General features: G+C 26.6%; 2 protein-coding genes across 3 annotated transcripts; both read left to right on the plus strand.

Annotated features, from left to right (window-relative positions):
* Positions 1 to 1526: 1526 nt before the first annotated feature.
* Positions 1527 to 5374, plus strand: LOC132918211 (uncharacterized). The gene is made up of 6 exons (XM_060979343.1): positions 1527 to 1743; positions 1831 to 2188; positions 2700 to 3001; positions 4282 to 4350; positions 4426 to 4515; positions 5273 to 5374. Exons 1-6 carry the CDS (start codon positions 1537 to 1539, stop codon positions 5339 to 5341), a joined length of 1095 nt encoding a protein of 364 aa, XP_060835326.1. The 5' UTR covers positions 1527 to 1536; the 3' UTR covers positions 5342 to 5374.
* Positions 5375 to 8803: 3429 nt separating this feature from the next.
* Positions 8804 to 25334, plus strand: LOC132932202 (ectonucleotide pyrophosphatase/phosphodiesterase family member 5-like). 2 transcript variants are annotated; one of them, XM_060998466.1, is made up of 7 exons: positions 8804 to 9463; positions 17577 to 17686; positions 18020 to 18193; positions 18406 to 18587; positions 18687 to 18884; positions 19340 to 19606; positions 24830 to 25334. In XM_060998466.1, the coding sequence occupies exons 1-7, from the start codon at positions 9104 to 9106 to the stop codon at positions 24865 to 24867; spliced, it is 1329 nt and encodes a 442-aa protein (XP_060854449.1). In that variant the 5' UTR covers positions 8804 to 9103; the 3' UTR covers positions 24868 to 25334. The 2 variants fall into 2 exon arrangements, with proteins under 2 accessions (XP_060854449.1, XP_060854448.1); XM_060998465.1 differs by lacking the exon at positions 24830 to 25334 and having other exon boundaries at positions 8807 to 9463; positions 19340 to 20520.
* The last annotated feature ends 354 nt before the right edge of the window (positions 25335 to 25688 follow it).

Consider the following 25688-nt stretch of genomic DNA (forward strand, 5'->3'; position numbering starts at 1 on the left):
TAAACTCGATAATAAAAAATGTACTTAACGTATTTATAAGATAAAAATATTTTTTTCCTCAAAATATTGTATAAAGTATTTACATTTATTTAACTTTTCTGCTGTTGTATAATTGAATATAATTACCAAGTTACGCCACTGTCAATAATATACAATACTATACAATATAAACGCATAGAACGGAAATCCATTAGTAAAATTAATATTAATATTTAATTAATATTATATTATTTTCCAGGAAATCAATTATGTTCAATACAGAAACACAAATCTGGTGAAAAATCGTGTTGTTGGTAGAATGGTAAATATAATATATAGTTATAAAATCGACAGATCGACGCTCGCAATGTGATGATCGCCATCTATTGGCAATGGTTAGTGTAGTGGTAACGTTTGCTCCGTTAACTGTCACGTCCACTGGGCCGCGTGCGATAATATGATAAAAAGATGAGTCGTCGAGTCGATGAGTTGTATATCTGTAAAAGTGTACAGAAAACGTCAGAAATAGGAAAAAGTACAGTAAATTAATTACCTTTAAAATTTATGTATTTTATCGTATTTAATCATGAGTAAAAATACTTATACCCTATTACACTAAAAAAATGTCTTGTTTATATATAAGATTTGAAAATTTAATAAAAGATTCTTTATAGGTTTTGCTACCATTATAAAACAAAATAAATTCTACCGGAAAGTCAAATTAATTTTTTATGATCGTTTGAAGTTCAAATTTTTACGATATTGTAAATTTACACGTATATAATTATTTCTGATCGTCAAACGATTTGTATTGTTTGTTGTAATTCAAAAAAGAATAATCGAAGATACCTGAAATTTTTACCGAATGTCTGTATTATAATTTTCAATACATAATATAATTTTCAAAACATTTTAACTCTTTTAAGCTTTTTATTACACGGTTTTAACTGCAAAGATTAAGATGAGCATAATTTTTCAAAAGCTACATTATATTATTTTTTTTTTTAAATTATAGACTACAGTTTACAGGACAAATGAAACACATTATTGGAGTACCTATATTATCGATAGCCTTTAACTAACTCCAATATTACTGTTACAGCACATTATTATTTTAAATTCAAATTCTGATTGAAGTGTATATTTTTATTATGTTAACTTGTACTTTTCAACATACAAGTATGATACATATTATTGATTATATGTCTATTTACTTATGTACCCATAATGTATATCCTTAAATATTTATGTTCATAATGACATAAATACGATCTGAAGAGCTGTCAAAAACATTGCTTCTAAATTATACTATTTATTCAGAAATACAATAAATTATTAGAGAATAGACATGGATTAATTATTGAAATCAATCACTACAGGTAGCAGGTTAATTGATTTCAGAATACTTCAAAATACTTATATAAAAAACTGATGACTAAATTCAAGTACTTTCCGAGTACCTATCTGCTGTCAAAATATTTTAATGTCGCCTTTATAAACAACGGAAACTATACGTATTTTAGGTTCCTGCGTGCGTAGTCTGTTAAGTGAATTAATATGTATTCGCCGTGGAGTAATTTTTACCTAACATATTATGCAGGAAAATTAATCGGTTTCTTTCCATTTGCTGGAAACCATAAGTACTTATCGTTTTGTTATTCATTAGTTGTATGGATTTCATTATGTTTCACAAGTATATCAATCCATACTGAACTTCGCAATTATTCTAATAATATAGCACCATCACAAAGATTGTTAAAATATGTAAGTTATTTTATTCGTTTCGTCACGTATCCATATTAAATATTATATATACAATTTATAATGAACTATCATACTATCTGATTTCAGGTTATTTTATTCGAGACATATGTTAACTTAATTTCGATGGTCGTTAACGTAGCAATTTCAGCAAACAAGAGTAAACATTTTTTTAAAATATTTGATTCATTTTATCGCTTTGATGAGCATGTACTACAAGTCCCTTGTTCATCGAATTATAAGGCACAACGATTTTACTTAATATACGTCTCATTAATTGGGACTTACCATACAACTTACATATATAATTTTTATTATAATTATTTTTTCATATTATTTATGTGGAGTTTGATCAATTTATTGACAATGATAACAGTATTACCATATATTATATGTATAAGAATGTTAAGAAACAGATACAAACTAGCCAACTTAGTATTTAAAACCAGTAAGTACCTTCTATAATAGTCGAATGTACATTAATATTATTTGACGGTTTATTAAATAAAGTATCCACGGAAATTAAATTTATAATTTAGTTTTATCCACCTAGGTTAGGATTATGATTTATGACCATGATATACCGTGATATATTATACAATAGTCACTAACTTACAACTTGCAGTCCTATTATAAACTGCATTTAAATGAAATCAAATTTTTGTTAAAATTTGTATAAACTGCGAAAATTTTATCAATCTAACATTTATATATATTTACAGAGTAATTCACCAAGCATGTTTATATCCATTTTCTTTTAAAATAATATAGTTATTCAACATCTGATTTTTGGAATTTTTCAGTATACTTAGACTGTATTTAAAATAATTGAGATTTTTAAATTTTAATACTATACTTAAGAAGTATCTTATGGAGATTAAACTTTTATTTTTAAAATTACAACCTCTTTTTAATACAGTAAATTAGTTGATAAACACTTAAGTTTTTATCATTTTTAGGTGTAAGCAATCCAACTGCAACTACTACTACAAAATGTTTCTATCCGACCGAAATACACAATTTATTCATTGAACTACGGAATTTGACAGAAAAAGTAAAAACATATTATGCTTTTCACGCATTGCTAATCATCATCGAATCAGTTTTACTTATTGCTTCAAACGTAACAAAATTAGCATTTAACTACACCAACAACATTGACACAGGCTTAACATACAACAAATTAGCGTTAGTATTTTGTATTTTGAAGATGATATTTATATTTTTCATAGTTCGAGAAGCGCATAATACTATACAAGAAGTAAGTTTTTTAAATTTGTTATTTATTTATTATTGTTAAATAGTTATTATATTATTTTATAATTTATATTTTATAGAATATTAATAAAAACCATAAACTAACATTGTCCTAAAAATTTAAAAATTTAATCTTATTTTAAACTGTAATAAAAAATAACACTGTTAGTTCGGATAATTGAAATATTTTAATATAAATGTATTTAATAACATTTCATGTAAGTAAAGTATTAAACAGTAAAATCATCTTAAATTAATTGAAAATTTTAAAATATTAAGTTATATATGATTACATTTTTATCAAAAATAATATTATTAAATGACCTATAAAAATATTAAATAGTTAAGTTATAATTTGAGAAAATTCTAGGTACTCAATATAAACGTAATAAAATGTAAATACATATAATTTAAAAATATGATATATTATTTTAATTTATTTTTTTTAACAGTTTAATTATTTTTTTATATTTTTCAAGAATAAAAAGTTAATTCCATAAAATGAAAATGACAAAATATTACTTGTTTTTATGCAAATTCTTAGACAATTGATATTGGTTATAACTTATAAGTTAAAACATTTTTTGAAGAAAACTGCTGGAAAATTCCAATAGTTAAATTCCCCTATGCGCTTTCTTATTGTTTATAATTTATATTTATTTTTTATACAACATTTTCTTAACATCTTGGAAATATTAAAATCCATTCTTAATTTAAAAGATTACATTTTTAGAAAACCAATATCAAATACTCTCTATATAACCATGAAAAATTTAATTTTATATAAATTAAATTATTTGTTAAAAATTAAAAGTTAATGTATTAAGATTTAAGAATGTAAGATATATGCTGCTTATATCAATACATTAATAAACTATAAAATTTACTATAGTTGGTGTTTTTGTCTACATAAAACAACTTTAAACTGTATTCAAAGTAAATCATTACAGTTATTAGTTTCCAAGATGTAATTTAGGAAATTGTTTTTAAACTAAAAAAAATACAAAACATTTTTATGTTATTTCTATCGCAGTGATGTTCCCATCAAATTTGTTGATATATATATAAACATATTTTATACATAAAAGATTTTTAATATTTTAATTCTCTATGTTCATTTAGAAATCAATTTTTTATAAAAATTTAAAATACTTACATTTAGATTTTATGTGTATACCTACAATAGCACGGTATTGTTAATCTATACAATAATGTACTAACAATCTTATAATTAGTATTTGCATGTCAATAACTAAATGTAATAATATGCTTATTGTTATGCAGTCAAAGAAAACCGTTTTGATCGCCCATGATATACTTCGTACTACGACGAATACTGGGATTATCAAAGAAGTAAAATATTATTATTTAACTTATTAAAATTAAAATATTCTAATGTCTATGAAATATTATTAATTGTATATATAGTTTGAAGTATTTGTATTGAGTTGTTGGAACAACCCAATCATATTTGATGTGTATGATTTTTTTGATTTGGACTACAAACTACTTCAATCGGTGAGTTTTTGAATATATTTATTTAAAAAATAAACATTAAACTATCAAAAATTTAAAACAAAATGTAAAAATGTACGAACCAAAAAGGCAAAAGTACTAAATAATTATCTAAATATAGATTATAGGTTATTATGTTTTTAGTGTATTAAATAATACTATAATAGACATTATATATTATTGACTCAACAGAGTTAGAAAAAGTGTGTAAGAATTTTAAAAATAATTATATAATATAATGATGTATTAGGTATTTTTTTTTATTAAATTATCCATTCAGAAAACTAAAATTTATTTATTCTTAAAATTACAGAAATAATGAAACAATTAAAACGCATACATTAAATCGTTTTTTATGAAATTTGAATAATCTTAGAATAAAATCTATAAAATCTATAAAAATAATATTTTTTAAGGTTTAGTAAATTATTTTTGTAATTTACTTATTATTTTAAGTTATATTTAACTTTAACTTTAAAAATAATAAAATTATAAGTATAAATAACTATTAAATTTTTTTGAAATAAATATTTAGATAACGTTGTATATTATTATTGTAATAGATTATTTTACTTTAAAATTACTCAAAAACTGTAAAAACAAATTTACTGAATGATTTCGATGTTGCGACTGTTATATAGTAAGTTATGTGTGTGTCAGAAAGAAAAAACAAATATAGTGTTTATATAGATAGGTAGTTTTAATATAATCATATTATTGATTTATGTTATATAATAATTTACTAAATTTATTCTTTCAGATAATTGCATCCATCGTCACGTATATTGTAGTTTTGGTTCAAATTCAGTTGGCAATATCCAGTCAATAACAAAACCAAAAAAAAAAAATTTTAAAAAACTAGTTTAACCTACGTAGTATAATGAATATTTTATGATTGTCATAATTTTAGTTGTTCAAATAATTGCACTTTAATAATTATATGACAAAAGTATGTATACTGGTTTTATAGCAGTTGTATTTAGTTTATATACAAAAAAAAAAATATATTTTCTTTAAAAAATGTATTTATATAACATTTTTTATATCTTATAAAATATATAGTATGTATACTTAAATATGTAAAAAAAACCTATTTCAAAAATATCCTGAACGATGGAGACTATATTGAATCATTTAGTATTATTAATTGTAATGATGAAACTATAGTACCTATCAATCAAAATGCATACGATGACGATCAATATTATACTCCTACGAGTTTAAAAGTAAAACAATTCATACAATGATAGTCACTAGCGGATATCGTGGGAGGGAGTGGTGGATTAGCCCACCCCTCTCTCTGGATAATCACCACTATACATTATTACGTACAACTGAATGCTTAAAAATTATTAGATATATAGGTAGAAGGTACCTACATAAAATCATACAATTTTGATAATTTTTTTTTAATTTCCAGCCAATTATAATGATAAGAAGTCATTACTGTATTGTAATCATCAATATAAACGATTATTATTTATAATTGTAATAAACAACCATTGAAATATTAATGATATATAGTTGTAACGCCTTGATTATCTATATCAATATTTTAAACGTTAACTATCTATACAAAAACTGTTGAAATAAGAAGTTAGGTTCTAACAGAAGTGTGCTTAGAAACTTTCGTATGGAAAGGGTATGAACATTTAGAGAAATTAAAACTAACAAAATGTAAATTATTTTTATGTTAATTAGAATGATAAATTTGTAAATTTTAAATTCGGTTCTCTCCCCCCCCAGAACTACTTCGCTACTAATGATAGTTCACTTAGAAAATTGTGAGCTGTATTTGGTTAAGATTCCTGACATCACCACCAATAGTGTATAATATATTATTATGTATATAATTTTTCTAATCATAACGTCTGTGTGCTTAAAACGTATTATTAGCAAAATAAAAGGTATATAATATGGATGCAATTTATTACGCTAAGTGCTTATCCACCACCAAATGTATAAAAGACAAAATATGAACTTCTACAAAACACCAATCAATAATAATATGTTTATGTAGCCAAAAATAAATGCACAATGTATTTGACAGACAATAATTGAGCAAATATTGTGTCTTGGTCAACTCTTGTCTTCTATTAAGGTTTTATTTAGTATTATTGAACATTGTGATTGATTATTATTTCTCGTATAGGTAGGTCGTAAACCATAAGTGCACAATATACATCATATAAGTGCACTTATAATGTCGCTAATCAAATATATCTCACTGTACTTACTTATAGATTATACAGTTATAAATATAGTATTAATTTTTTCTGCTACTATTGTATGGTTTTATTTTAATCATTATTACCTATTTTTTAGAGAACACATAACACATAAACAATATGGCATTCCAACATAAATATCGCATTAAAAAATGTTAGACAATTATTTTTTTTATTATATAAAAATAAATGTGTGATACGATTAATATATTAATATAAAACAAGGTCTGTAAATCTTTATATGAGAAGTACGTATAATTTAACGTAAAAATATAATTAATAATCAAAGGATTTTTTTCAACAATGTATACATAGTGTATTATATTTTAGTGTTGCTATAATAATAGTATAGTATAAAATATTAATCGTTCTGATGACGATTTGTTTTCCTTCAGTCAAAATTGGGGTTCACTGAGTGATCCATCATCTTTATAATACACAAGTGTTCATATATAATAATCATATGATAGACGAATGGACACCAAAGGCTAAACTACTATGATGGGTACAACGGTCGACCGTAATTTCTGACCACAAAAATCATATTATTATTATTATACTTGGAAAATATTTAATTGAATTTGAATTTAATATTTATTGACCTAGTATCTATATCTATATTTCACATAGACCTATCAGTGCATCGTGCATCACACATTCATATACAATGACCTACGCAAGTATATACGAATTCATTGACAAGGGTTTACTATAGTGTAGTGTACGGTAGTAGATATGAGCCGATGAATTATGATTTATGACTTGCTGATATATATTATTATACTATAACTCCATAACCTATTTTTATTCGATTTATGATAAGTGATGTTATGAATTTGTGATTATAGGTAGTTACGGTTGGACGTTTGAAAATAATATGTTAATAAGATTAACGACGGAGGATGAAATTTTTTCAATGTTCATACACGTCGCTCATAATACATTTGCCTTGAGATTACGATTTACCATTAATTATATTGATAACGTTAAACGGAAACGCTAATAAATGTATGCTTGTAAACGTAATGATGAAAACCTCACGTTCATTCCTAGCCTCCTAGGCTCAAGAGTTAGCCTTGTTATCACGCCACTGATGATAAGAATAAACAAGTACGTGCAGAAGAAGTCGTCAACAATTTAAAGTAAATTAGACTAGATAAAACATTTAAAAATATACGCGTACATTTTCACTGTTTATAACCTTTGTTATTGATAATATTATTACCCAAGTTAAGTGGGCTACCAAAATGTTCATGTTCCAAGTCCCACTCTTCTTTGAGTAAATCTTAAATACAACCCTCAGATAACTGCGTGTACGTGCATGTATCTAATATATAAACTTCACAAACACGTCTACAAAGTACAAACTATAGTCTTTGTACACACAAATTAAGTCGGAATAGTATTTTTTTTTTAAGTCTTTTACGGGTACTATTGTATGAATTATTTTTTTTTTTTAATTTCTTGGCACATACAGTATACTTGTGAACTATTGTATATTAACGTGTCGTATTACAAAACTTAAAATAATTTTAAGTAATTTCACATCACACTCCGTAGTCTGCACACATTTTGCACCCATAGGCAACAGCAGCGTGTGCGTCAATTATTAAAATAACGCGTTGCCGCTGTGGCGTATTTGCAAAACAAATAAAATCGTTGAATAAACCAAAGCCATTTTTCATAAAAAAAAAAATACGCTGCGAACGTTTTGAAAATAATAGCAATTAAAAGTGGGTAATTTATGTACCTAACCTACGGTACCTATTATAATATATAAATGATGTTATAGAAACATTTGTTGTCGTTGTTTAAACTCGTGAAGTCGTGATCTCAAACAAATGTACTTATCCGTAGTACTACATCATCATTATGATTGTTATTATTTCAATACTCACCACGATAGAAATAATAATAACGATAATAATATGAACAAAAAACACACACACACACACACTGCAGTACGGCCGCGTCCGACCGGAGAGAGAAGCTCTCTTTACGCGTTGTCCCCACTCCGACGAAGCACCTGTTTTGATGTGCGCGTGCAATTCGTTTGATCAGTGAAGGGTATCGTCGACGGTGTGTTTGCAGTTTTTTACCGCACACCGACCCGCACGCACGTCGGCAAAACACTCGTCGGCCCGTCGACCAACGCGTGGCCAACGAATAGGCGACCATTGCACACGTGCGATTCCGACATAGGCATCGCGACACCGGCCCACTGCCGTTGACTCGTCCCACACGTGTCACGTCCGGCCACGCCGGAAGCAAACGTCGATTTGTCGATATACAGTCGTAGATCGCGGACTAAAACCTTCTCGGTCCTCCTTTGGTCCGCTGCTCGGCACGTCACCACGTTGACCATGTGCAGGTCAGCCGCCGCACAGTGCTACTTGGTCACCGCGATCTGCGCGGTGGCCGGGGTGGCGGCCGTCAGCCGACACCCGGTGACGGTGGTCGTGTCGTTCGACGGTTTCCGGCCCGAATACATCCGGCAGAACCTGACGCCGACAATGGCCAAGTTCCGGGACGCTTCCGCGGCGCCGCCGTACATGCGCGCGACGTTCCCCACGAAGACGTTCGTCAACCATTTCACCATAGCCACCGGAATGTACCCGGAGACGCACGGCGTGCTCGACAATTACATGTTCGACCGGAACAACAAAACGATGCACTACACGTACGAGCAGTTCCACTACGACGATTCGTTGGTGCCTATCTGGGTAAGGTCCCGCCGCCCACGTGACTGAGTTATAAATTTTGATATTCGATTTTTTTTTTTTTTTGTTTGTCGACGCGTATGTACTGTTAACTCTGTACTTGCAATGTCAGTTCCGGCCATGTGTCGCACGTGGTTTGAGACATTTGGTGAACATGTTAAGATTTATTACGAATAATAGACCACGAACGATCGGTGCGTGCACCCCGTGATAGTTTATGATGTAGACATAACTACTGTATGCACTGTTTGCAAACAGCAGTGGTGTGTTGGTTGACGAAAACAAAATATTCGGTTTACGCAATTATTTGTAATTTTCAATTCTCAAATGTTATTCAATATAGTTATCGAGTAATTATAAAAATATATATATATATATATATATATATTTTGATAACCAATGGAATTGTGTTTACAATAGGTAGGTATACCGTTTATGAGTATCACTGAATACTTTACTTTATGGATATACTCAATTGAATGTCATTTTTTTGGAATTCAAGTTTCCAAAAATAGAAAATATCATCTATGTGTGCCGCATTTTTCTTAACATATTTATTGGACTTCAATGAATTTTATTTGGATAAATACTACAATAAATATCCACGAAAGACTACATTAAAAAGTATTAATTACTTATATCTCATGGCTCATAAGTAACAGTCACAATAAGAGCAACAATTATACATGGCTGTTTTCTGCTAAAAAAAACGGTTCTCTGATTTACGCATAACCTTTTTCCGTCAAAAACTAAGAAGGTTAATGCTGTTTATTGTTGTACGGTCTTCACGGTTATATACTAACTTCAAAACGCGCATTACAATTTTTTACAAGCATAATGACGTTATACCTACCTCTTACGTACTATATTGCATAAAAATTAAAATCATTAGTTCTAATTTCTTTTTGGTGAAAATGGAAATTGTACCTCGTTTATGGTGGAAAAAGTCTGTGGTGGAACCGGGTAACACCTCAAAAATCTGTCTTTGATTTAATGATAATGTTTTTACCGTTGTTGACCTACGAACGTTTTTAACAATAGTACACTACATCACTGGTTGCAAACTATCATGTTATTATATTGTGACCCCCACGCGCATGCGAGACGATTATGAAGAGACGATAGACATTCCATTACTGGTACTCCACTACGAAGATTCGATCTCGAATTTGGTAAGCTGAAGCCGATTTCCCTAGTGATTTGCCATCGATGTACGACTGTACAGACTTATAGTTTCGTCGCTTCAACTCATCGCCCCTCTTCGGACAAAGTTTTATGTCTAACGAAAGGATTAATTACGATAACTCTAGTCAGACCGTATTCTAAGTGTTTATCCGTTCACTGCTCAAACTAGTACATGGCGTATTGATGATCACGATACTCCGATTTAGCAGAGAGGACGAGCAGACCGGATAATGTTTATACGATTTATAATATTGTTGTGTTTTGTGTTTACATTTTAAAACAGTATGGGTCTGTGATGGTAGATCAAGATAATTTTGGAATGGAAAAATTCCAATAACATCTGGCCTCGATCATAACAATTTTATAAAAGTATTTCATATTGCCATATTAAACATAAACATTTTTTAATTTTTATAAAATAAAATAGGTATAATAGGTGTAGTAACGAAAGAATATACATCATTGCTTCCTTCTTATTTAGCTATTTATTTATTTTTAATTTACTCGTATTTGCATTTTGCAATGTATTAAACAAAATAACTGTATTTTATTATAACAGTCCATACTATACTCGTTGATTGTAATTTTTTATAGGACCTGCTGGCGCTATACAGCCAAATTTGTTTTCTACTTTACCCGTTTGTATGATACCTGATAAAATGCACATATTTTCACACCGGATAGAGTTATATTTCAACGAATGCCGAATTAATCATTACTAGAAATATACTGTTATTACACAACCCCCCTAACCGATTCAATGAAGTGTCCATTCTATATATAATCAGGTCAATGTCTTCATATATTGCATACACAATTATGCACGTAAAACGGTTGTGATGTGACAAATTACGTCTGACGTATAAGTACAACTATGTATGAAGTATTTCTCGGTTTTCGGAACAACTGAGTTTCTTCTCTTATTTTCACGTCTAATTGGTTTCAGTAATCGATATTCCGAACAATGTACAACGATTATTTGTGATGGACAACCTTAAACGAATAGTAATTATTCTGCGCGGATATACAATATTAAAATAATAATAAAACAATAATAATGGTACTCATATATTACGACCCAGCCACTCCGCGGGATTTATCGCTCAAAGTTGAAAGTGATGCATCCCACCACACGACTTTTTCATTTATTAATTATTTGGTATTACCCCTTCTCCTTAAGCACACCACTGTGGTACTAAGTGATTAAATAAAAACCAATGTATTAAGATTGTTATCTTAAATGGTATTTTATAGGTAAAATTGAACGTACATTGACGATATAATTTTACGAAAAACACTTTCTGTGTTTTTATTAACTTTTCTACTTTAATATGATTATAATTTATTATCGTTTGATACGACATGAATTTATAATAAATTATTTTATTCTATTCCCGATGACAAGTGCTATTCAGATTTTGTAAGCTACAAAGTCAATTTATTATAAAAGATATAGTTAGCTGAAATTATATATTCAAAATATACATTCCTTTTATCTGCCACAGAAGCCTGAATTTGCCTATAAATTGGATGTATTACAAAATACATTCATAAATATAAATATAGACTAGCTGAGTTAAATTTATTGTAATATACTTATTTGAATTTTATAAACGATTTATACGATTTGGTAAGCTTTATGAATATCTTTTTAATTCTTGAATAGCATATATCACATTTGGCATTTTGTAATATTAACTGATAAAAATGAAAAAGTCACGTGGTTGCGGGGCAAGATACATTGCTATTGATCGATTTCATCTGGTGAGGGAAATATAATAGACGAGTACCTACCATAAAAATAATATTACTATACTATACGTCATAACTCGTTTCTTGTTCATCGTAGGACATAATGTTATAATTATTTTTTCAAAAAATTATACAATTGCTAAATTTATATTTTAAAATTATTTTTTTGGATTTAAATATTTAATCTTTGTATATCATTTAGAAATATACTACATTATCAAGTACATACTTTTATGTCGAACTCGTAATCTATTAAAATTCTTTTAAAATCGAATGTAACGTAAAAAACACATTATTGTCAATAATAACATACTAAACACGATAAATTACATATTATCGAAAATGTCTATAAAGTGTATTGGTACAATGGTATCTATTTGAAATTGAATTATATAAAGGAAAACAAATTGAAATATTAAATATTAAAATCCAAAGACTGCAATAAATCATACATTATATAGTGGTAGACTGGTAGGTATTATTCATCAACATAAAGTAAAATATTAAAAAAATATTCAGAAATTCACATAGTAAGATAATGAATACATTGAATACATTTAAAATCTAAAATATAATTTTAAATTCAATATATAAGTAATTATTTTGATAGTTACTTTATCAAAGTTTATATGTATAAATACGTTCATTTCGTTAATTCGTCTAAAAGTAAAAGTCTATACTCTATAAATCTATTGCACACATTTAATTATCCCATAATTATATAAATTATAAAAGTTTATTATTTATATTTAATTCAGTTATTAATTTATATTTTGGTGAACACTCTTTATAAATGTATATTGTGTAATATAAATTGTTCCCATGTATTTTAATAATATATTTCTATATTTCCCCAATTCATGTAAACATGAATGTTACATGTATACATGCACACATTTAAAATTGGAATATATTAGTAAAACTTATACTATATAAATATATTAAATAATATAAAATAATAAAATAAAATACGTCGAATAATTGAACATTCCTGTGAGCTTTATCATTTTTGTCCACGCGAATAATTCAAAAATATATGTCAAAAACTTAAAACGAATGTCGAATAATCTTAGTGATCTTACCTACAAGTATCACATTTCTATTTGAAAATTTACCTGAATAGATTAGAATATAACAGTTAACGAATGTAATATGTAAAATTAAATCGTTTTTTATATTGATATTTTTAAATATTACGTAGTAGCTATATAATATTATAACTGTATTAATTATGTTCTCGTGTGGAATATTTGAATGATAAGCATATTACGACACAATTATATAATACTAAACATATAATATTATATTACATACAATTTTAAAATAAGAAATAATCTAAATCACGTAAATCGTGATTTTGTAAAAAAATTAGTAATAGGTAGTTAATTAGATAAGTATATCTTGATCATAAACTGTAACATCCAATAACTTTAAAGTAAAATGTAAATAGTATATAATAAACCGTATATTAACTTAATCCGTTGTTTAAGTTGTAATACATTCTCGTATATTAGACACGGTATTATAAACTCATAATAAATAGACGATAAGTATTATTTAAATAATAGATCAAGTCAGGTCAAGTTGGGTAATTTGCATGTTTTTACTTGTAAAAGAAACCGTACACATCATCATATTCATTATTCATTAGTTAATGATATCCCGATGTTAATAAATATTTAAGTGTAAATACTAAATACTCGATCATATGTAAACAATTATTTTTCAAAAATGAATTTCTTCGGAAAACATAAAATTACTATTTTAACACCAAGTATTATAGTGATAATAGGTACGAGTATTACGGTCATATATTAATTAGGTATGATCGCGAATCCCAAAACCTAACCATAACGATTTTTCCATAATATAATACCTACAATGAGCGTATATTACACTATTACCTGTCATATTTTTAAATTAAATATTACGAATTATACTTGAATAATTATATCGTTAGTGGATAGGGGACCAACTTTGTTTTTTCTACATCACATTTAATCCTATCCATTTTATGTTCATAATATTATAAATATGTAAATAACAGCTACCTTTGTATAGTAAAGTCAAGTAAATTCGGGTGACTATTATTTAAATAAATAATTAAAAAATTAAAAAATTAAAATAATAACTTATATATGCTTGCATTTCACAGTATAAATATCGAAATACTAAACACTAGGATAGTGGGACAAGTTTCACACATTTTTGACAAATTTCTTTAAATCAGTTGTACTTATAATAATTTAAATTGTGTACAGGTTATGTTTATAATTTGTCGGTAAATTAAAAATAACCAAGTACAAATAAAAGCTACCGACAAAATGATCTGATATACCAGCGGTTCCCAACCCATGGGCCGCGAGCAGCGTGGTACTGGGCCGTGAACCATATAATATTAAATAATATTATATATATTATACAATATATATTCAAAATAATAGTATTACATATTTTTACTATACCTAACAATATTTCTGGTTATAATAAATATTTAATTATTTTATTTCTAATAAGTAAAAAATCACCACGCACTACCATTTTTTCAAATGTGTATGATTTATCATTTCTATAAAACTCAGAATAAATAATACGTGTAATTTACTGGTTTATTTCAAGGTCTGAGATACAAGACAAGTGTGCAATAACTTGTTTTTTTAGTCTTTTCTGTGTACTACAACCAATGTATCTTATCTACGCACATTATTCTATTAATAATCATTTTAAAAGTAATAATTATTTTACAAAGTACGAAACTCTTGAAGTTTGAATTACTATTATCATTAACAAGACCCAAGAACAAGATGCTACATAGTATAATATACTATAATTATGAAGTACTATTTTTATATTTCCATCTTACTGTTATAAACTATTAAAAAAATTGTAAATTTAATTCTCTTATTTTAATTTTATAATCAGAAATCTGTACCTAATCGTTCAATTTTCAGGTTATAAAAGTTAAAATTTCAAATTGTTGAATAATCAAACTAAAAGAAAATATCAAGTTTTTAAAATATTATACCTAGCTTACAATGTATAGGTTAATTTGAAATCGATTTTATACAGTGACGTTATATGTAATACCTACTCCTTTTAGAACCTTTTATCGATAAACAAGAATAAAAGTCAAAACAAACAAAAACACAAAAAAAAAGATTTATTGTAAGACAAAATTTAAATCAACATTTAAAAATTGTATGACTGTACTATTTGTACTAGATACATTAACATAGGTACTATTAAATATAAATATTACTATAATTTATAAGTGTATGTGATATATATATATTTATCAACATGTTTTCATTATTTATTATTGACTTTCACGCTCGTAGTAATGTTTCCCATACATTTATTGCTCACAGATTTCATGGTTAACAGAAGATTTGTGTTTTGTATAGATAACTATATTATGTTATGTTATATACGCTATGACATAGTCGAAAACATTTATATTATAAACAAAAGGCTAGACATCATTTTCATCATATATGGTATTAGTGTTATTTTCTTAATCAGTGCTGGTAAGTGGTATGCGGTAGCCAAGATGGTAGACATCTTTGGCTAGCGTGACTATTATTTCAGTTCGAAAAATGTAAAAAGAACATTTTCTAAAAATGTTAAGAATTGACGATACCTATTGGATATAATTATAAATGATTACTACTTAATTATCACGCTAATTTATTTTACTTTTATTTAATTTTATTATAATAGTAAAATAACAATTGAATACTACTCGTTTACTAGTTTTATAAACATACTTTACATAATGCTTATAATGTATTTATAATATAATTATGATAATATATAGTCGTTAATACTTCAATAGTGTCTATTGTATAACTAAAACTATTGTATCGCACCCTATTGATTTTTAGATTCTGAACGGAGTGATGAATGTATTGATTTTACAATGATGTATGTTTTTTTTTTTTAATTTTTTTATTCGTGTCTATCATCACGTTTTAGAGTAGACAGTAGTAATAGTGCTTTGATTTTTTACTTCAGCCCCTCTTTGAAAAGGAAAATGAATCTAGTTAGTACTTTGGGAAGTCAAAAGTAAAAATATTTCAGTAGTTTTCAAAAACGTCAGGAAAAATCCTGAAAAAGTAACTGGAATTCTTACGCATAACCAGTTTTTAACAAAATCGATTTTTTTTATTTTGCTGTAACTCAAAAACGAATCATAGTAAATACTTGAAATTTTCACCAAATGTTTATATTAACGTTATCTATTTACGATTAAATTTTCAAAATATTTTGAATATAATTTTTTATTAAGCTATTTATAGACAATTGAAATTTTCGATTTTTCTAAGTTTTTTTTTTTGAAATACCGATAAAAAATTTTGGCATTCCAAAAAGTCTTTAAAATTAAATACAAGGTTTATAATAAGTTGTGTTTGTTGTAATAAAAATTAATCAAAAGTCGCATTTAAAGTTAAAATGTTTACAAAATATGTCAAAATCGCGAAAATTTGCAAAGAATTTTGAATTCATTAACTTTTTGTGATTTGTATCTAAGCTTAAAAAACCCAATACAAGGTTTTCCATAACTTTTTCTTCAAATAACTATAAAAAAAAACTCTAGCGTCAATATAGAAAAAATTTTATGAGCGTATAAAATTTAATGTTTTACGAAATCGCGTAAAATGACGATATACCCTAAAACGATTTAAAATATTTGTTGTTATTCAAAAAGTATAAGTCGTAGAAACTTGAAACTTTCACCAGTAGTTGAGAAAAATAAATTATAATTCAAATATAGGTAATCATATAATATATCCAAGGCCGTAACTGGAAATTAATTTCGTGGGAGGGGGGGTTGAACCCCAAAACACCCCCTTAGGTACTTAGGCCTTGAATATATCCTAGACTGACAAATCACCTCCGTTCAGAATCGTTTTTTGTATACAATGATACTTGTCATTGCTTTCAAATTTAACACATCCATTATAATGACCTACTATACAGCAGAGCGATACCAACTTGCCCACCCTTTTTTTATTTTTAGTTCTATAGTTTAATATTGAATATAGTAGCTGCGGCCACCGAAGCATCTCGAATCGATTCTCGATTAGTTTTTAGGGACCCCTTCCCACATCTAAATCTTTGCCATACGCCACTAATACCGATATCCAATGCATGGTTTAATGAGATAAAATAATTTCAGATACAAAACGAAGTCAATGGAGATGGACGATATAGCGGTGTAATGATGTGGCCAGGATCCGACTTTGCGTATCAAGGCAAAAAACCTACCTATATGCAAATATACAACCAGTAATAATACATTGTAATTGTAATTTTAACGATAAGTTTAGTTTTTTTTCGGACTTTTTAACTTTCAAAACCTAATGAAGTAACATAATAATATATGGGATATTTTTAAAGTATAAATCCAACAAATTTAATGGAAAACGTTATTTTTTATTATCAAAATATTTGTTTCTAAAATTTAATGAGAAATTTTAATATTGTATAATATTTTTCCTCATTATTCTTCAAATAATATATATTGTAACAATAATATTGCTATTCTTAAATTATTATTTTTAAATCATATCAATATGTTTGACCATAAATCATAATAATAATTTATTTATTTGTATCCAGTTCAATGCTTTGGAATACTCGTATAGACAAAATTATGTCATGGATTAAAGATGAAAATAAACCAGCCAATCTAGTGTATATGTATTTTGATGAACCGGACAAAACTGGTCATTTAAAAGGAATAAATTCAAAAGAGATTCAAGATCAAATTGTGAGAGTAGACGTAGCACTCGGGTATTTATTGGCTTATAAATCATTTTAAAAATAAGTTTATTTTTTAGATATGTAAACAATTTACAAAATAAAAGTATGTCTTTTCAAATTAGTAACATAATATGTATTTATTTATAATTTTCAGTATAAGTTATATTTTATTAAATTTGCAACAATTTGTTTTGTATTTTTGAACACAGTTAACATTTTTTTTTATAAACATTTAATTTTAGGTATTTACTCGACCATATAAAATCTGAAAATCTAGAAAACAAAATAAATCTCATTATTCTCAGTGATCATGGTATGGATACAGTAACGTATGACCGAATGATACATTTAGATAAATATGTGACTAATACAACTTACAAAAAGGTTTCATCGGGTCCTAATGTGTTCATACATCCAAATGAACGTAAGTAAATAAATAAAGTAGTCTAAATACTACGACCGTTATAAGAAGTATATCTATGTAAGTGGTTCTAAACACTTTTGTTGTTATTATTATTTTCAGATAAATTTGACGAAATTTATACAAATCTTTCCAAAATAGCCAATACTACCAAAACATTCAGTGTATTTAAAAAAGATCAATTATTGGACCGTTGGCACATGAAAAATAATACTAGATTAAACAATATTATTTATTTGTTGGCTAATCCTGGATACGCCTTTTGGGATGAATATTATGAATTAATTTTGAGCAGAACAAGTTAGTACCTATAGCTCAATTAAATTACGTCTACGCTATCATAAACCAATGACCAATGAAGGTTTTCTATAGTGCATTAGTGTAACTTGAAATATACTTATTAGTGATGTAAGCTAATAGACCACTTCCAATCAGTAGCTGCTTAGTTAACCATACAGCATAGTGATATCCACTTAACACATTTTTTATTTATAAATCCTAAATTTTATTTATATATTAAATAAATAACAATATACCTACATATTTTATACTACATTAAATCGCATTAGTAATACTGTATACGCCACCGATAGTTTAGGGGACGTTTTCAAGTTAAATTTACACCGATCTCTATCAATTTGTTTTATAAATGTATATGCACCGTCGTATGATTTAAAGAAAAATTGTATTGTTACTTGTTCGTTTTTCGCAATATTAACGATTTAACATTCAAACATTGATCAACCGTGTTTCAGCAAAAGAGAAGTTCAACGTAGGGGCGCACGGATACGATAACGAGGAACCGCAGATGCGAGCCATTTTCATGGCCTCCGGCCCGGCGTTCAAGAAGAACTACACCGCCCAACCGTTCAACAACGTCGACCTTTACTCACTGATCTGCCGGATCGCGTCGCTAAATGAGCCGCACCGACGTCCTGACGGAACTATAAAAGGCGTGGAACAGCTACTGTCTAACAAGTCCGGCGGTACCGCCGCCGCCACGTCCACGGCTCCCGTCATAGGTATATTGTCAGCTATGTTACTACACGTGATTACAGCACATAGTCTGTGAACCATAAATCCGAATACTATCCTCGCTAAACTAGTCAGACCCAAAATGTTATGGTTACATTTCGACGTTCCGATTTTCGAGTGGGTCCGAGACATTTTTCGAATCCTATAAACTAATACAATTATTATTATTACGGTTCTGTCGTTCGACCTTTATTTCTTTTCATTAATATATTATTTTAATATCAAACAACTATTTTTTTTGATTAATTAATCAACAGAACGTACGTACATTTTAATGTGACACACGATTTACACATAATATATATAACATGAATATAGTTAGCGGTTCATGTAGTGTCTTATCACAATCGTATCGGAGCCCGGAGGTACAATTTTGATTATTCTAACGAGATCACAATACCTTAGGGGTTTAAAATATTGTTTTACTCTGCGTTATTAAATTCTTACGTGTTATATCAATGTGCCTTATTTCAAGATCGTGTATCGTTTACTCGATTATGTAATATTTATAGTAAAGTTGATACTACAATATGTGTATGTTAGTTATGCTTTTTTTCTAATCACTAAATTTTTTACATATATTTATGAAATATAAGTTACAACTTTATAAGATTTTCAAAGCGAAATCAAGAGATATGATTTAAAAAAAAAATCATATTTATATTTTTAAGTAAAATTATGTATATCTAAATCTAATACAACGTATTTTAGTTAACTATATAGCGTTTATAATGTAATTGCAATTATAGTATATTTTTCAACAAAATTATAATATATTAAATAATAAACTTGTCTGAATTATATTCGTTATTTTTCAAAAATGTATATATTTATTTTTAATGCAACTATGTTCTGCGAAAAATAATGCATATTATAATAAATAATAATATATGAAAATGAATTTTTATTGTATTGATTATTATAAATAAACATTTATACTAATTATATTTCATGACAATAACAATTAGTTATGAGCAAATATTTTTTGAATTAGGACATATTGATAATTAAAAAAATTTTGTACTCTAATTTATTCTAATTTTAAATACTTAACTTTAAAATTACTGTTAAATATTTATTTTAAAAATCATTTCTATATTTTCGAAAAATAAAATTTAAATTTTTAAATTCTTAGTTTCTAATTAATTATTTTTAATATATTTTATAAGACTGTGTAAAAATAATATGTTCTATTGACTTTGAAATACTATATTTCTTTATATCTCTTAAAATATTTAATGATTGTAAATATGTTTAAATGAATGAATGTAAGATATTTATTTTTTGTTAAATAACTTGAAAATTGTACATTAATTTTGTCATAGTAAAAATCAAATAATTTTTTTGTTAGGGAAAAAATGACTACAAACATAGTTCCAACATACTACACTTTAATCAAAGTTATTATGTGAAATTCAAATACTAACACTATTAAAATAAAAATATATATACATGTATTAATATACCTATACAACAAAAAGTTTAAAAATTGACAAATCACTATTCTCGTGAAACTTTATTCTAATGGAACCCACGGAGGTGATCAAAATGAGTTAAGTATCTTTTATTATAGTGTTTTTCATATTAAAATTATAATATTATTTTTATTGAATCGTTTTTTGCATAATTATTATGCAAACATTTATAACATTTGTAAATACTAAAATACGATTTAAATAAATATAATTTATTTTAACTTCAATCAACTTAATGTCATTTGAATATTATTTATGATAATGACCACATGTTAATTTTGTAGTTTCAACATTTTACAGTAGTAAATAAATCCACCATAAACAATTTTCACTATGAATAATTTACATAAACTAAGAAGGAATTAAAAAAATTCTGAACAATAATTACAGCACCCTAATTCGTCACAGGACAAAATTTGAAAGTAGAAACAAGAAACTTGCAAACAATTTTTCAAAGAATTTTTGAAGTTTTCAATTTTTTGTAGTTTTTGAAATTTATTATTCTCTATTGTTAAAATTTAAAAATTGCCTCTCTCAAATACCTATTACTTATTAGATATAAAATATGTCTAATTATTAATATGCTAGTGAAACTTAATTAGATGTTTTTTTACTTGATCTTTTTTACAAATTAATAATTAATATAAAATTATACCAATCGATACAAAATCAAGTATCACGAAATATCAGATTTGATAAAATACATCTAACAAGCAAAATTTAGTAATTTTATAGTAGAGTATTATTATATTTATTATCTTGTATGAACACAAATAGATCCTAAAATAAGCACAATAGAAGCAAAATATATTCATGTTTATCTACTATCTAATAATAATATAGATACTCAATCAAATCTTTTATGGATTTTTTAAAACAAAGATGTGAACACAAGCATACTTAGTTGAAATTTTTCTGAGAAAACCACTGGCATGCAATTTCATTAAACATTACTTATTTATAATTTTAATTTTCTATATTATAAATTATTAAAGTTATACGAAATACCGTGGTGTTATAACTGCTTACTATAAAATATACGTTAAGAATATACATTACTGATATTACACTATAGAATTAACTATTAATAATATTACAATATTATTAACGGAATAAATTATTAAAATAAACACTAGTCTGTATGGTTAGAGAAAACGTTGAATAAATTATGACCGTGTATGTCTCTTTTAAGTTACAAGACTTTAATAAATTATTGAATATATTTGTACCTATTCATTGATTGTATATTTATGTTTTAATATATAGTCTAAATTTGTGGGTAAATATTAAAAACAAACATTATAATATATAAATATAATATTATCTTTTATACACCTATGTACATATTATACATAAATATATTTATATGTATAATAATAAAGGTAATGCACAATATATTAAACATATAATATGACTTCAGTAAAATAAATATTTACTTACTTATTAATATTATATGTAAAACGCATTTTTATGATATCTTTTTAATCGATTATTTTGAGTAGAATCTACACACGTGATACACTTAAATACTTAATTAATTGTTTTTACATTTATTACCTGGGATATTTTATGTAAGCCGGAAGGTGATTTTAAGTGGGATAGGGTTACAACATTTGTAAAGTCTTCACTCGTCTAAATTTCAAATGCTAAAAATAAAAAAAACAGTACGTTTAATTAAAATTGAAAATTGAAAATATAGATTATTATTTAAAAATACACACAAGTGAAAAGACGTAATACAAAATGGCATATATATTATTTTTAAAAAAAATTCCTAAAGAAATTAATAATTTTTAAAATAACGTTTGTTATCTTTTCAGGCGCGAACGCAGGGGGGTTAGACGTTCAACCCCCCCTTCCGGAAATATCAGGAACAAAAAATAAATTTTCACCAAAATTGACCATAAATATTTACAACATGTCAACATGTGTAATTTGCACCAAAATAAAGATATGTAATTTTCACCATCTTAAGTAGTAAGAAATAGGAAATATGATTTGCACCAAAATCAAAATCGATTATTATAAGATAGGTACTATCGAAAGAATAATCATACAAGTTTCGATATTTGAGTATAATATATGAGATACGAGAAGCTAAAAATATTGAATATTCCGTTTATTGATAATGAGTGGTTATTTACACCGTTCTACGTCAGTGTTGACTTAAAATCTACACCGTATGTATAAAAATATAATAATACATGACAAACATTTTATCTAATATAATTTAGTATATTTTTTTTTGCTAGAAATAAAAAGTCTTATTATTATGAAAATTACTATTCGATAATACTAATAGATATTAATTTTGGTGCAAATTACATGCCCTTATTTTATGAACATTTTTTCAACCCCTCACCTCAACCCACCGAAATTTTAACCTGCATTCGCATCTGTATCTTTTATTTAAAATAACAATCATTGTGTATATTAGATTACACGGATTTTTGAATAAATATTATTAAAACTAAAACTATTAGATGCACTTTATAAATATACAATTTGTAAATTACAAAAGTCATTAATGGGCGAGCAGAATAAGTGGTACTAGTGGTAGGTACTTACTATATAGGTATAGGCATTCACATTATATCATCATTTGATGGTAAAGATGATCAGAATTAGACTTCCTATATAATATACCTACTAAGTAATTATAATTGCACTTTTTTTGCATATAAAAAGATTTTTTATGTTAGTTACCGTATTGTAAACAGTGGTCAGTGATAGACTGATAGATGTGTGTCGGTTAGTGATTAAGATTTTTGGACCTAATTCCTAACCTATTATCATTTACCATGGAACTTTCATTTTTTATTTCGTCTCAGAATAAATGAGACATTACATTGAGGGAGACACAGTCTATTAGTTTTCAACAACAAAATTACGTGATATGCGAAAACGGTAACTTAAACCAATGATATAATAACTGTAATTAAAAAATGCATTTAAGACGCATACGACTTGGCGTAGTAACAACTATAGCTATTTTTGATGTTCGTGACAATATAAATCCTAGCTTCTTTAAATTTGACTATATTTTCCAATCTGTAGTACGTTTATTGTTTAATATCGCTTTTAAATTCAATACTATAATACAATAGTATACTATGTCCATAATGGTCACACTGTTTAAATACACTAATTGGTTTAATTAGTTTTTGAGTTTATCGAGAATTAAGAAAATAAGCGCTGTCTCTCTTCATAATATGTTGATATAGAACGTATAATTATAGTCTTCTAGGTCAAAGGAGTATATTTAGAAACAGATAATATACATTTTATATGATAACTTATAATCATTAAAATTGCACTTAACAAACTTAATATCATGACCTTATTATACATTTATACAGTATACATGTACCTACAGCCGAGGCATGTTGTATCCACTACATAATTCATAATTACATCGTAGGTACCATTTGGCATTTGACTACTTACTACATCAAAATATGACTCTATACCTGGGAATGGGCGCTGTATTAAAATTTAAAACCACTTTAGGTATTGGGAAACACTTTTTTTTTCGGAGTTTTCCATACTACGTAGTACCTGTATATACGCTGCGAGTAAGAGTATACGCGACAGCAGGATTATGCCAGTGGCTTTTGGCGTAAAGTAGTTGTAAGGATTAAAAGCCCATTGTTTCTCTATTGAACCAGCTTAATATGTGACACAAAATCATATCGACTTACAAAATATAATATGTTATGAATTATGATGTTACAGGTAAGCAGAAGATTCCGGAGAAAAGACAGAAAGGTTAGGCGCCTTGTCTATTGCAATGTATACATTTGTATTTGGTTTAAAAACTCCTTGCACGTGTACTTAACCTATTATAAGAACGTGACATCTACGGGTGTAAGTAATTAGCAACGTTTGATTTTTCTCGGCAAGAGGAGAAAACATTTTTTTTATATTTTATTAATTTTTTTTTTTTATTAAATCCATTAACGAGCAGTGAGCACGCGTGTGCAATTCTTACGTTATTATTGAATTCTTATAAATTGTTATTATAAAAATTAGAAAACAGATATAATATGGATTGGATTTAGGTACTATTTATTTATTAAAATTAAAAAAAAAATAAAAATGTGTGTTACAAAAATAAACATATTTCAACTGTATCTTATATAAAAATTAACTACCATTTAAATTATAAATTTAAAATAATTATTAATTATTGACAAATGTTTATAATTACATAAATATAGTATACATTTTAACACAGTTATTTTAAAGCTACGTAATTGATAATTTTTATCAAAACTACCTTATTTCCATTTGTCTTATGGTAACATTTTTATTTGCTAGTCAAAAAGCTTGAAAATTGAATACAACATAATACAATAATACAAATTTATACATTTTTTAATTTTAATAACCTGTAAGTCTTGAAATTCAAGCTGGTTTTATATAAATGACCTTACCATATTCATTTTTTAGGAGTCTTTGAAAAAGATTAAATAAAACGATTTTCAATAAATAATTTTAGTAATGTTATTGTAATAATTAAAATAAATCTTAACCATAGAAACTTTATTAAACATTCCACTTTTACTTAAATTATCATCTTTTACACACAATT

The sequence above is a fragment of the Rhopalosiphum padi genome, chromosome 1 (assembly GCF_020882245.1).
Source record: "Rhopalosiphum padi isolate XX-2018 chromosome 1, ASM2088224v1, whole genome shotgun sequence".
Taxonomy (NCBI): domain Eukaryota; kingdom Metazoa; phylum Arthropoda; class Insecta; order Hemiptera; family Aphididae; genus Rhopalosiphum; species Rhopalosiphum padi.

Coding starts and splice junctions, on each gene's coding strand:
- LOC132918211 (XM_060979343.1), top strand. CDS start 1,537: ATGTATTCGCCGTGGAGTAATTTTTACCTAACATATTATGCAGGAAAA. Junction 1,744..1,830: donor CACAAAGATTGTTAAAATAT/GTAAGTTATTTT, acceptor ATCTGATTTCAG/GTTATTTTATTCGAGACATA. Junction 4,351..4,425: donor ATACTGGGATTATCAAAGAA/GTAAAATATTAT, acceptor TTGTATATATAG/TTTGAAGTATTTGTATTGAG.
- LOC132932202 (XM_060998465.1), top strand. CDS start 9,104: ATGTGCAGGTCAGCCGCCGCACAGTGCTACTTGGTCACCGCGATCTGC. Junction 17,687..18,019: donor TATATGCAAATATACAACCA/GTAATAATACAT, acceptor ATTTGTATCCAG/TTCAATGCTTTGGAATACTC. Junction 18,588..18,686: donor GTTCATACATCCAAATGAAC/GTAAGTAAATAA, acceptor TATTATTTTCAG/ATAAATTTGACGAAATTTAT.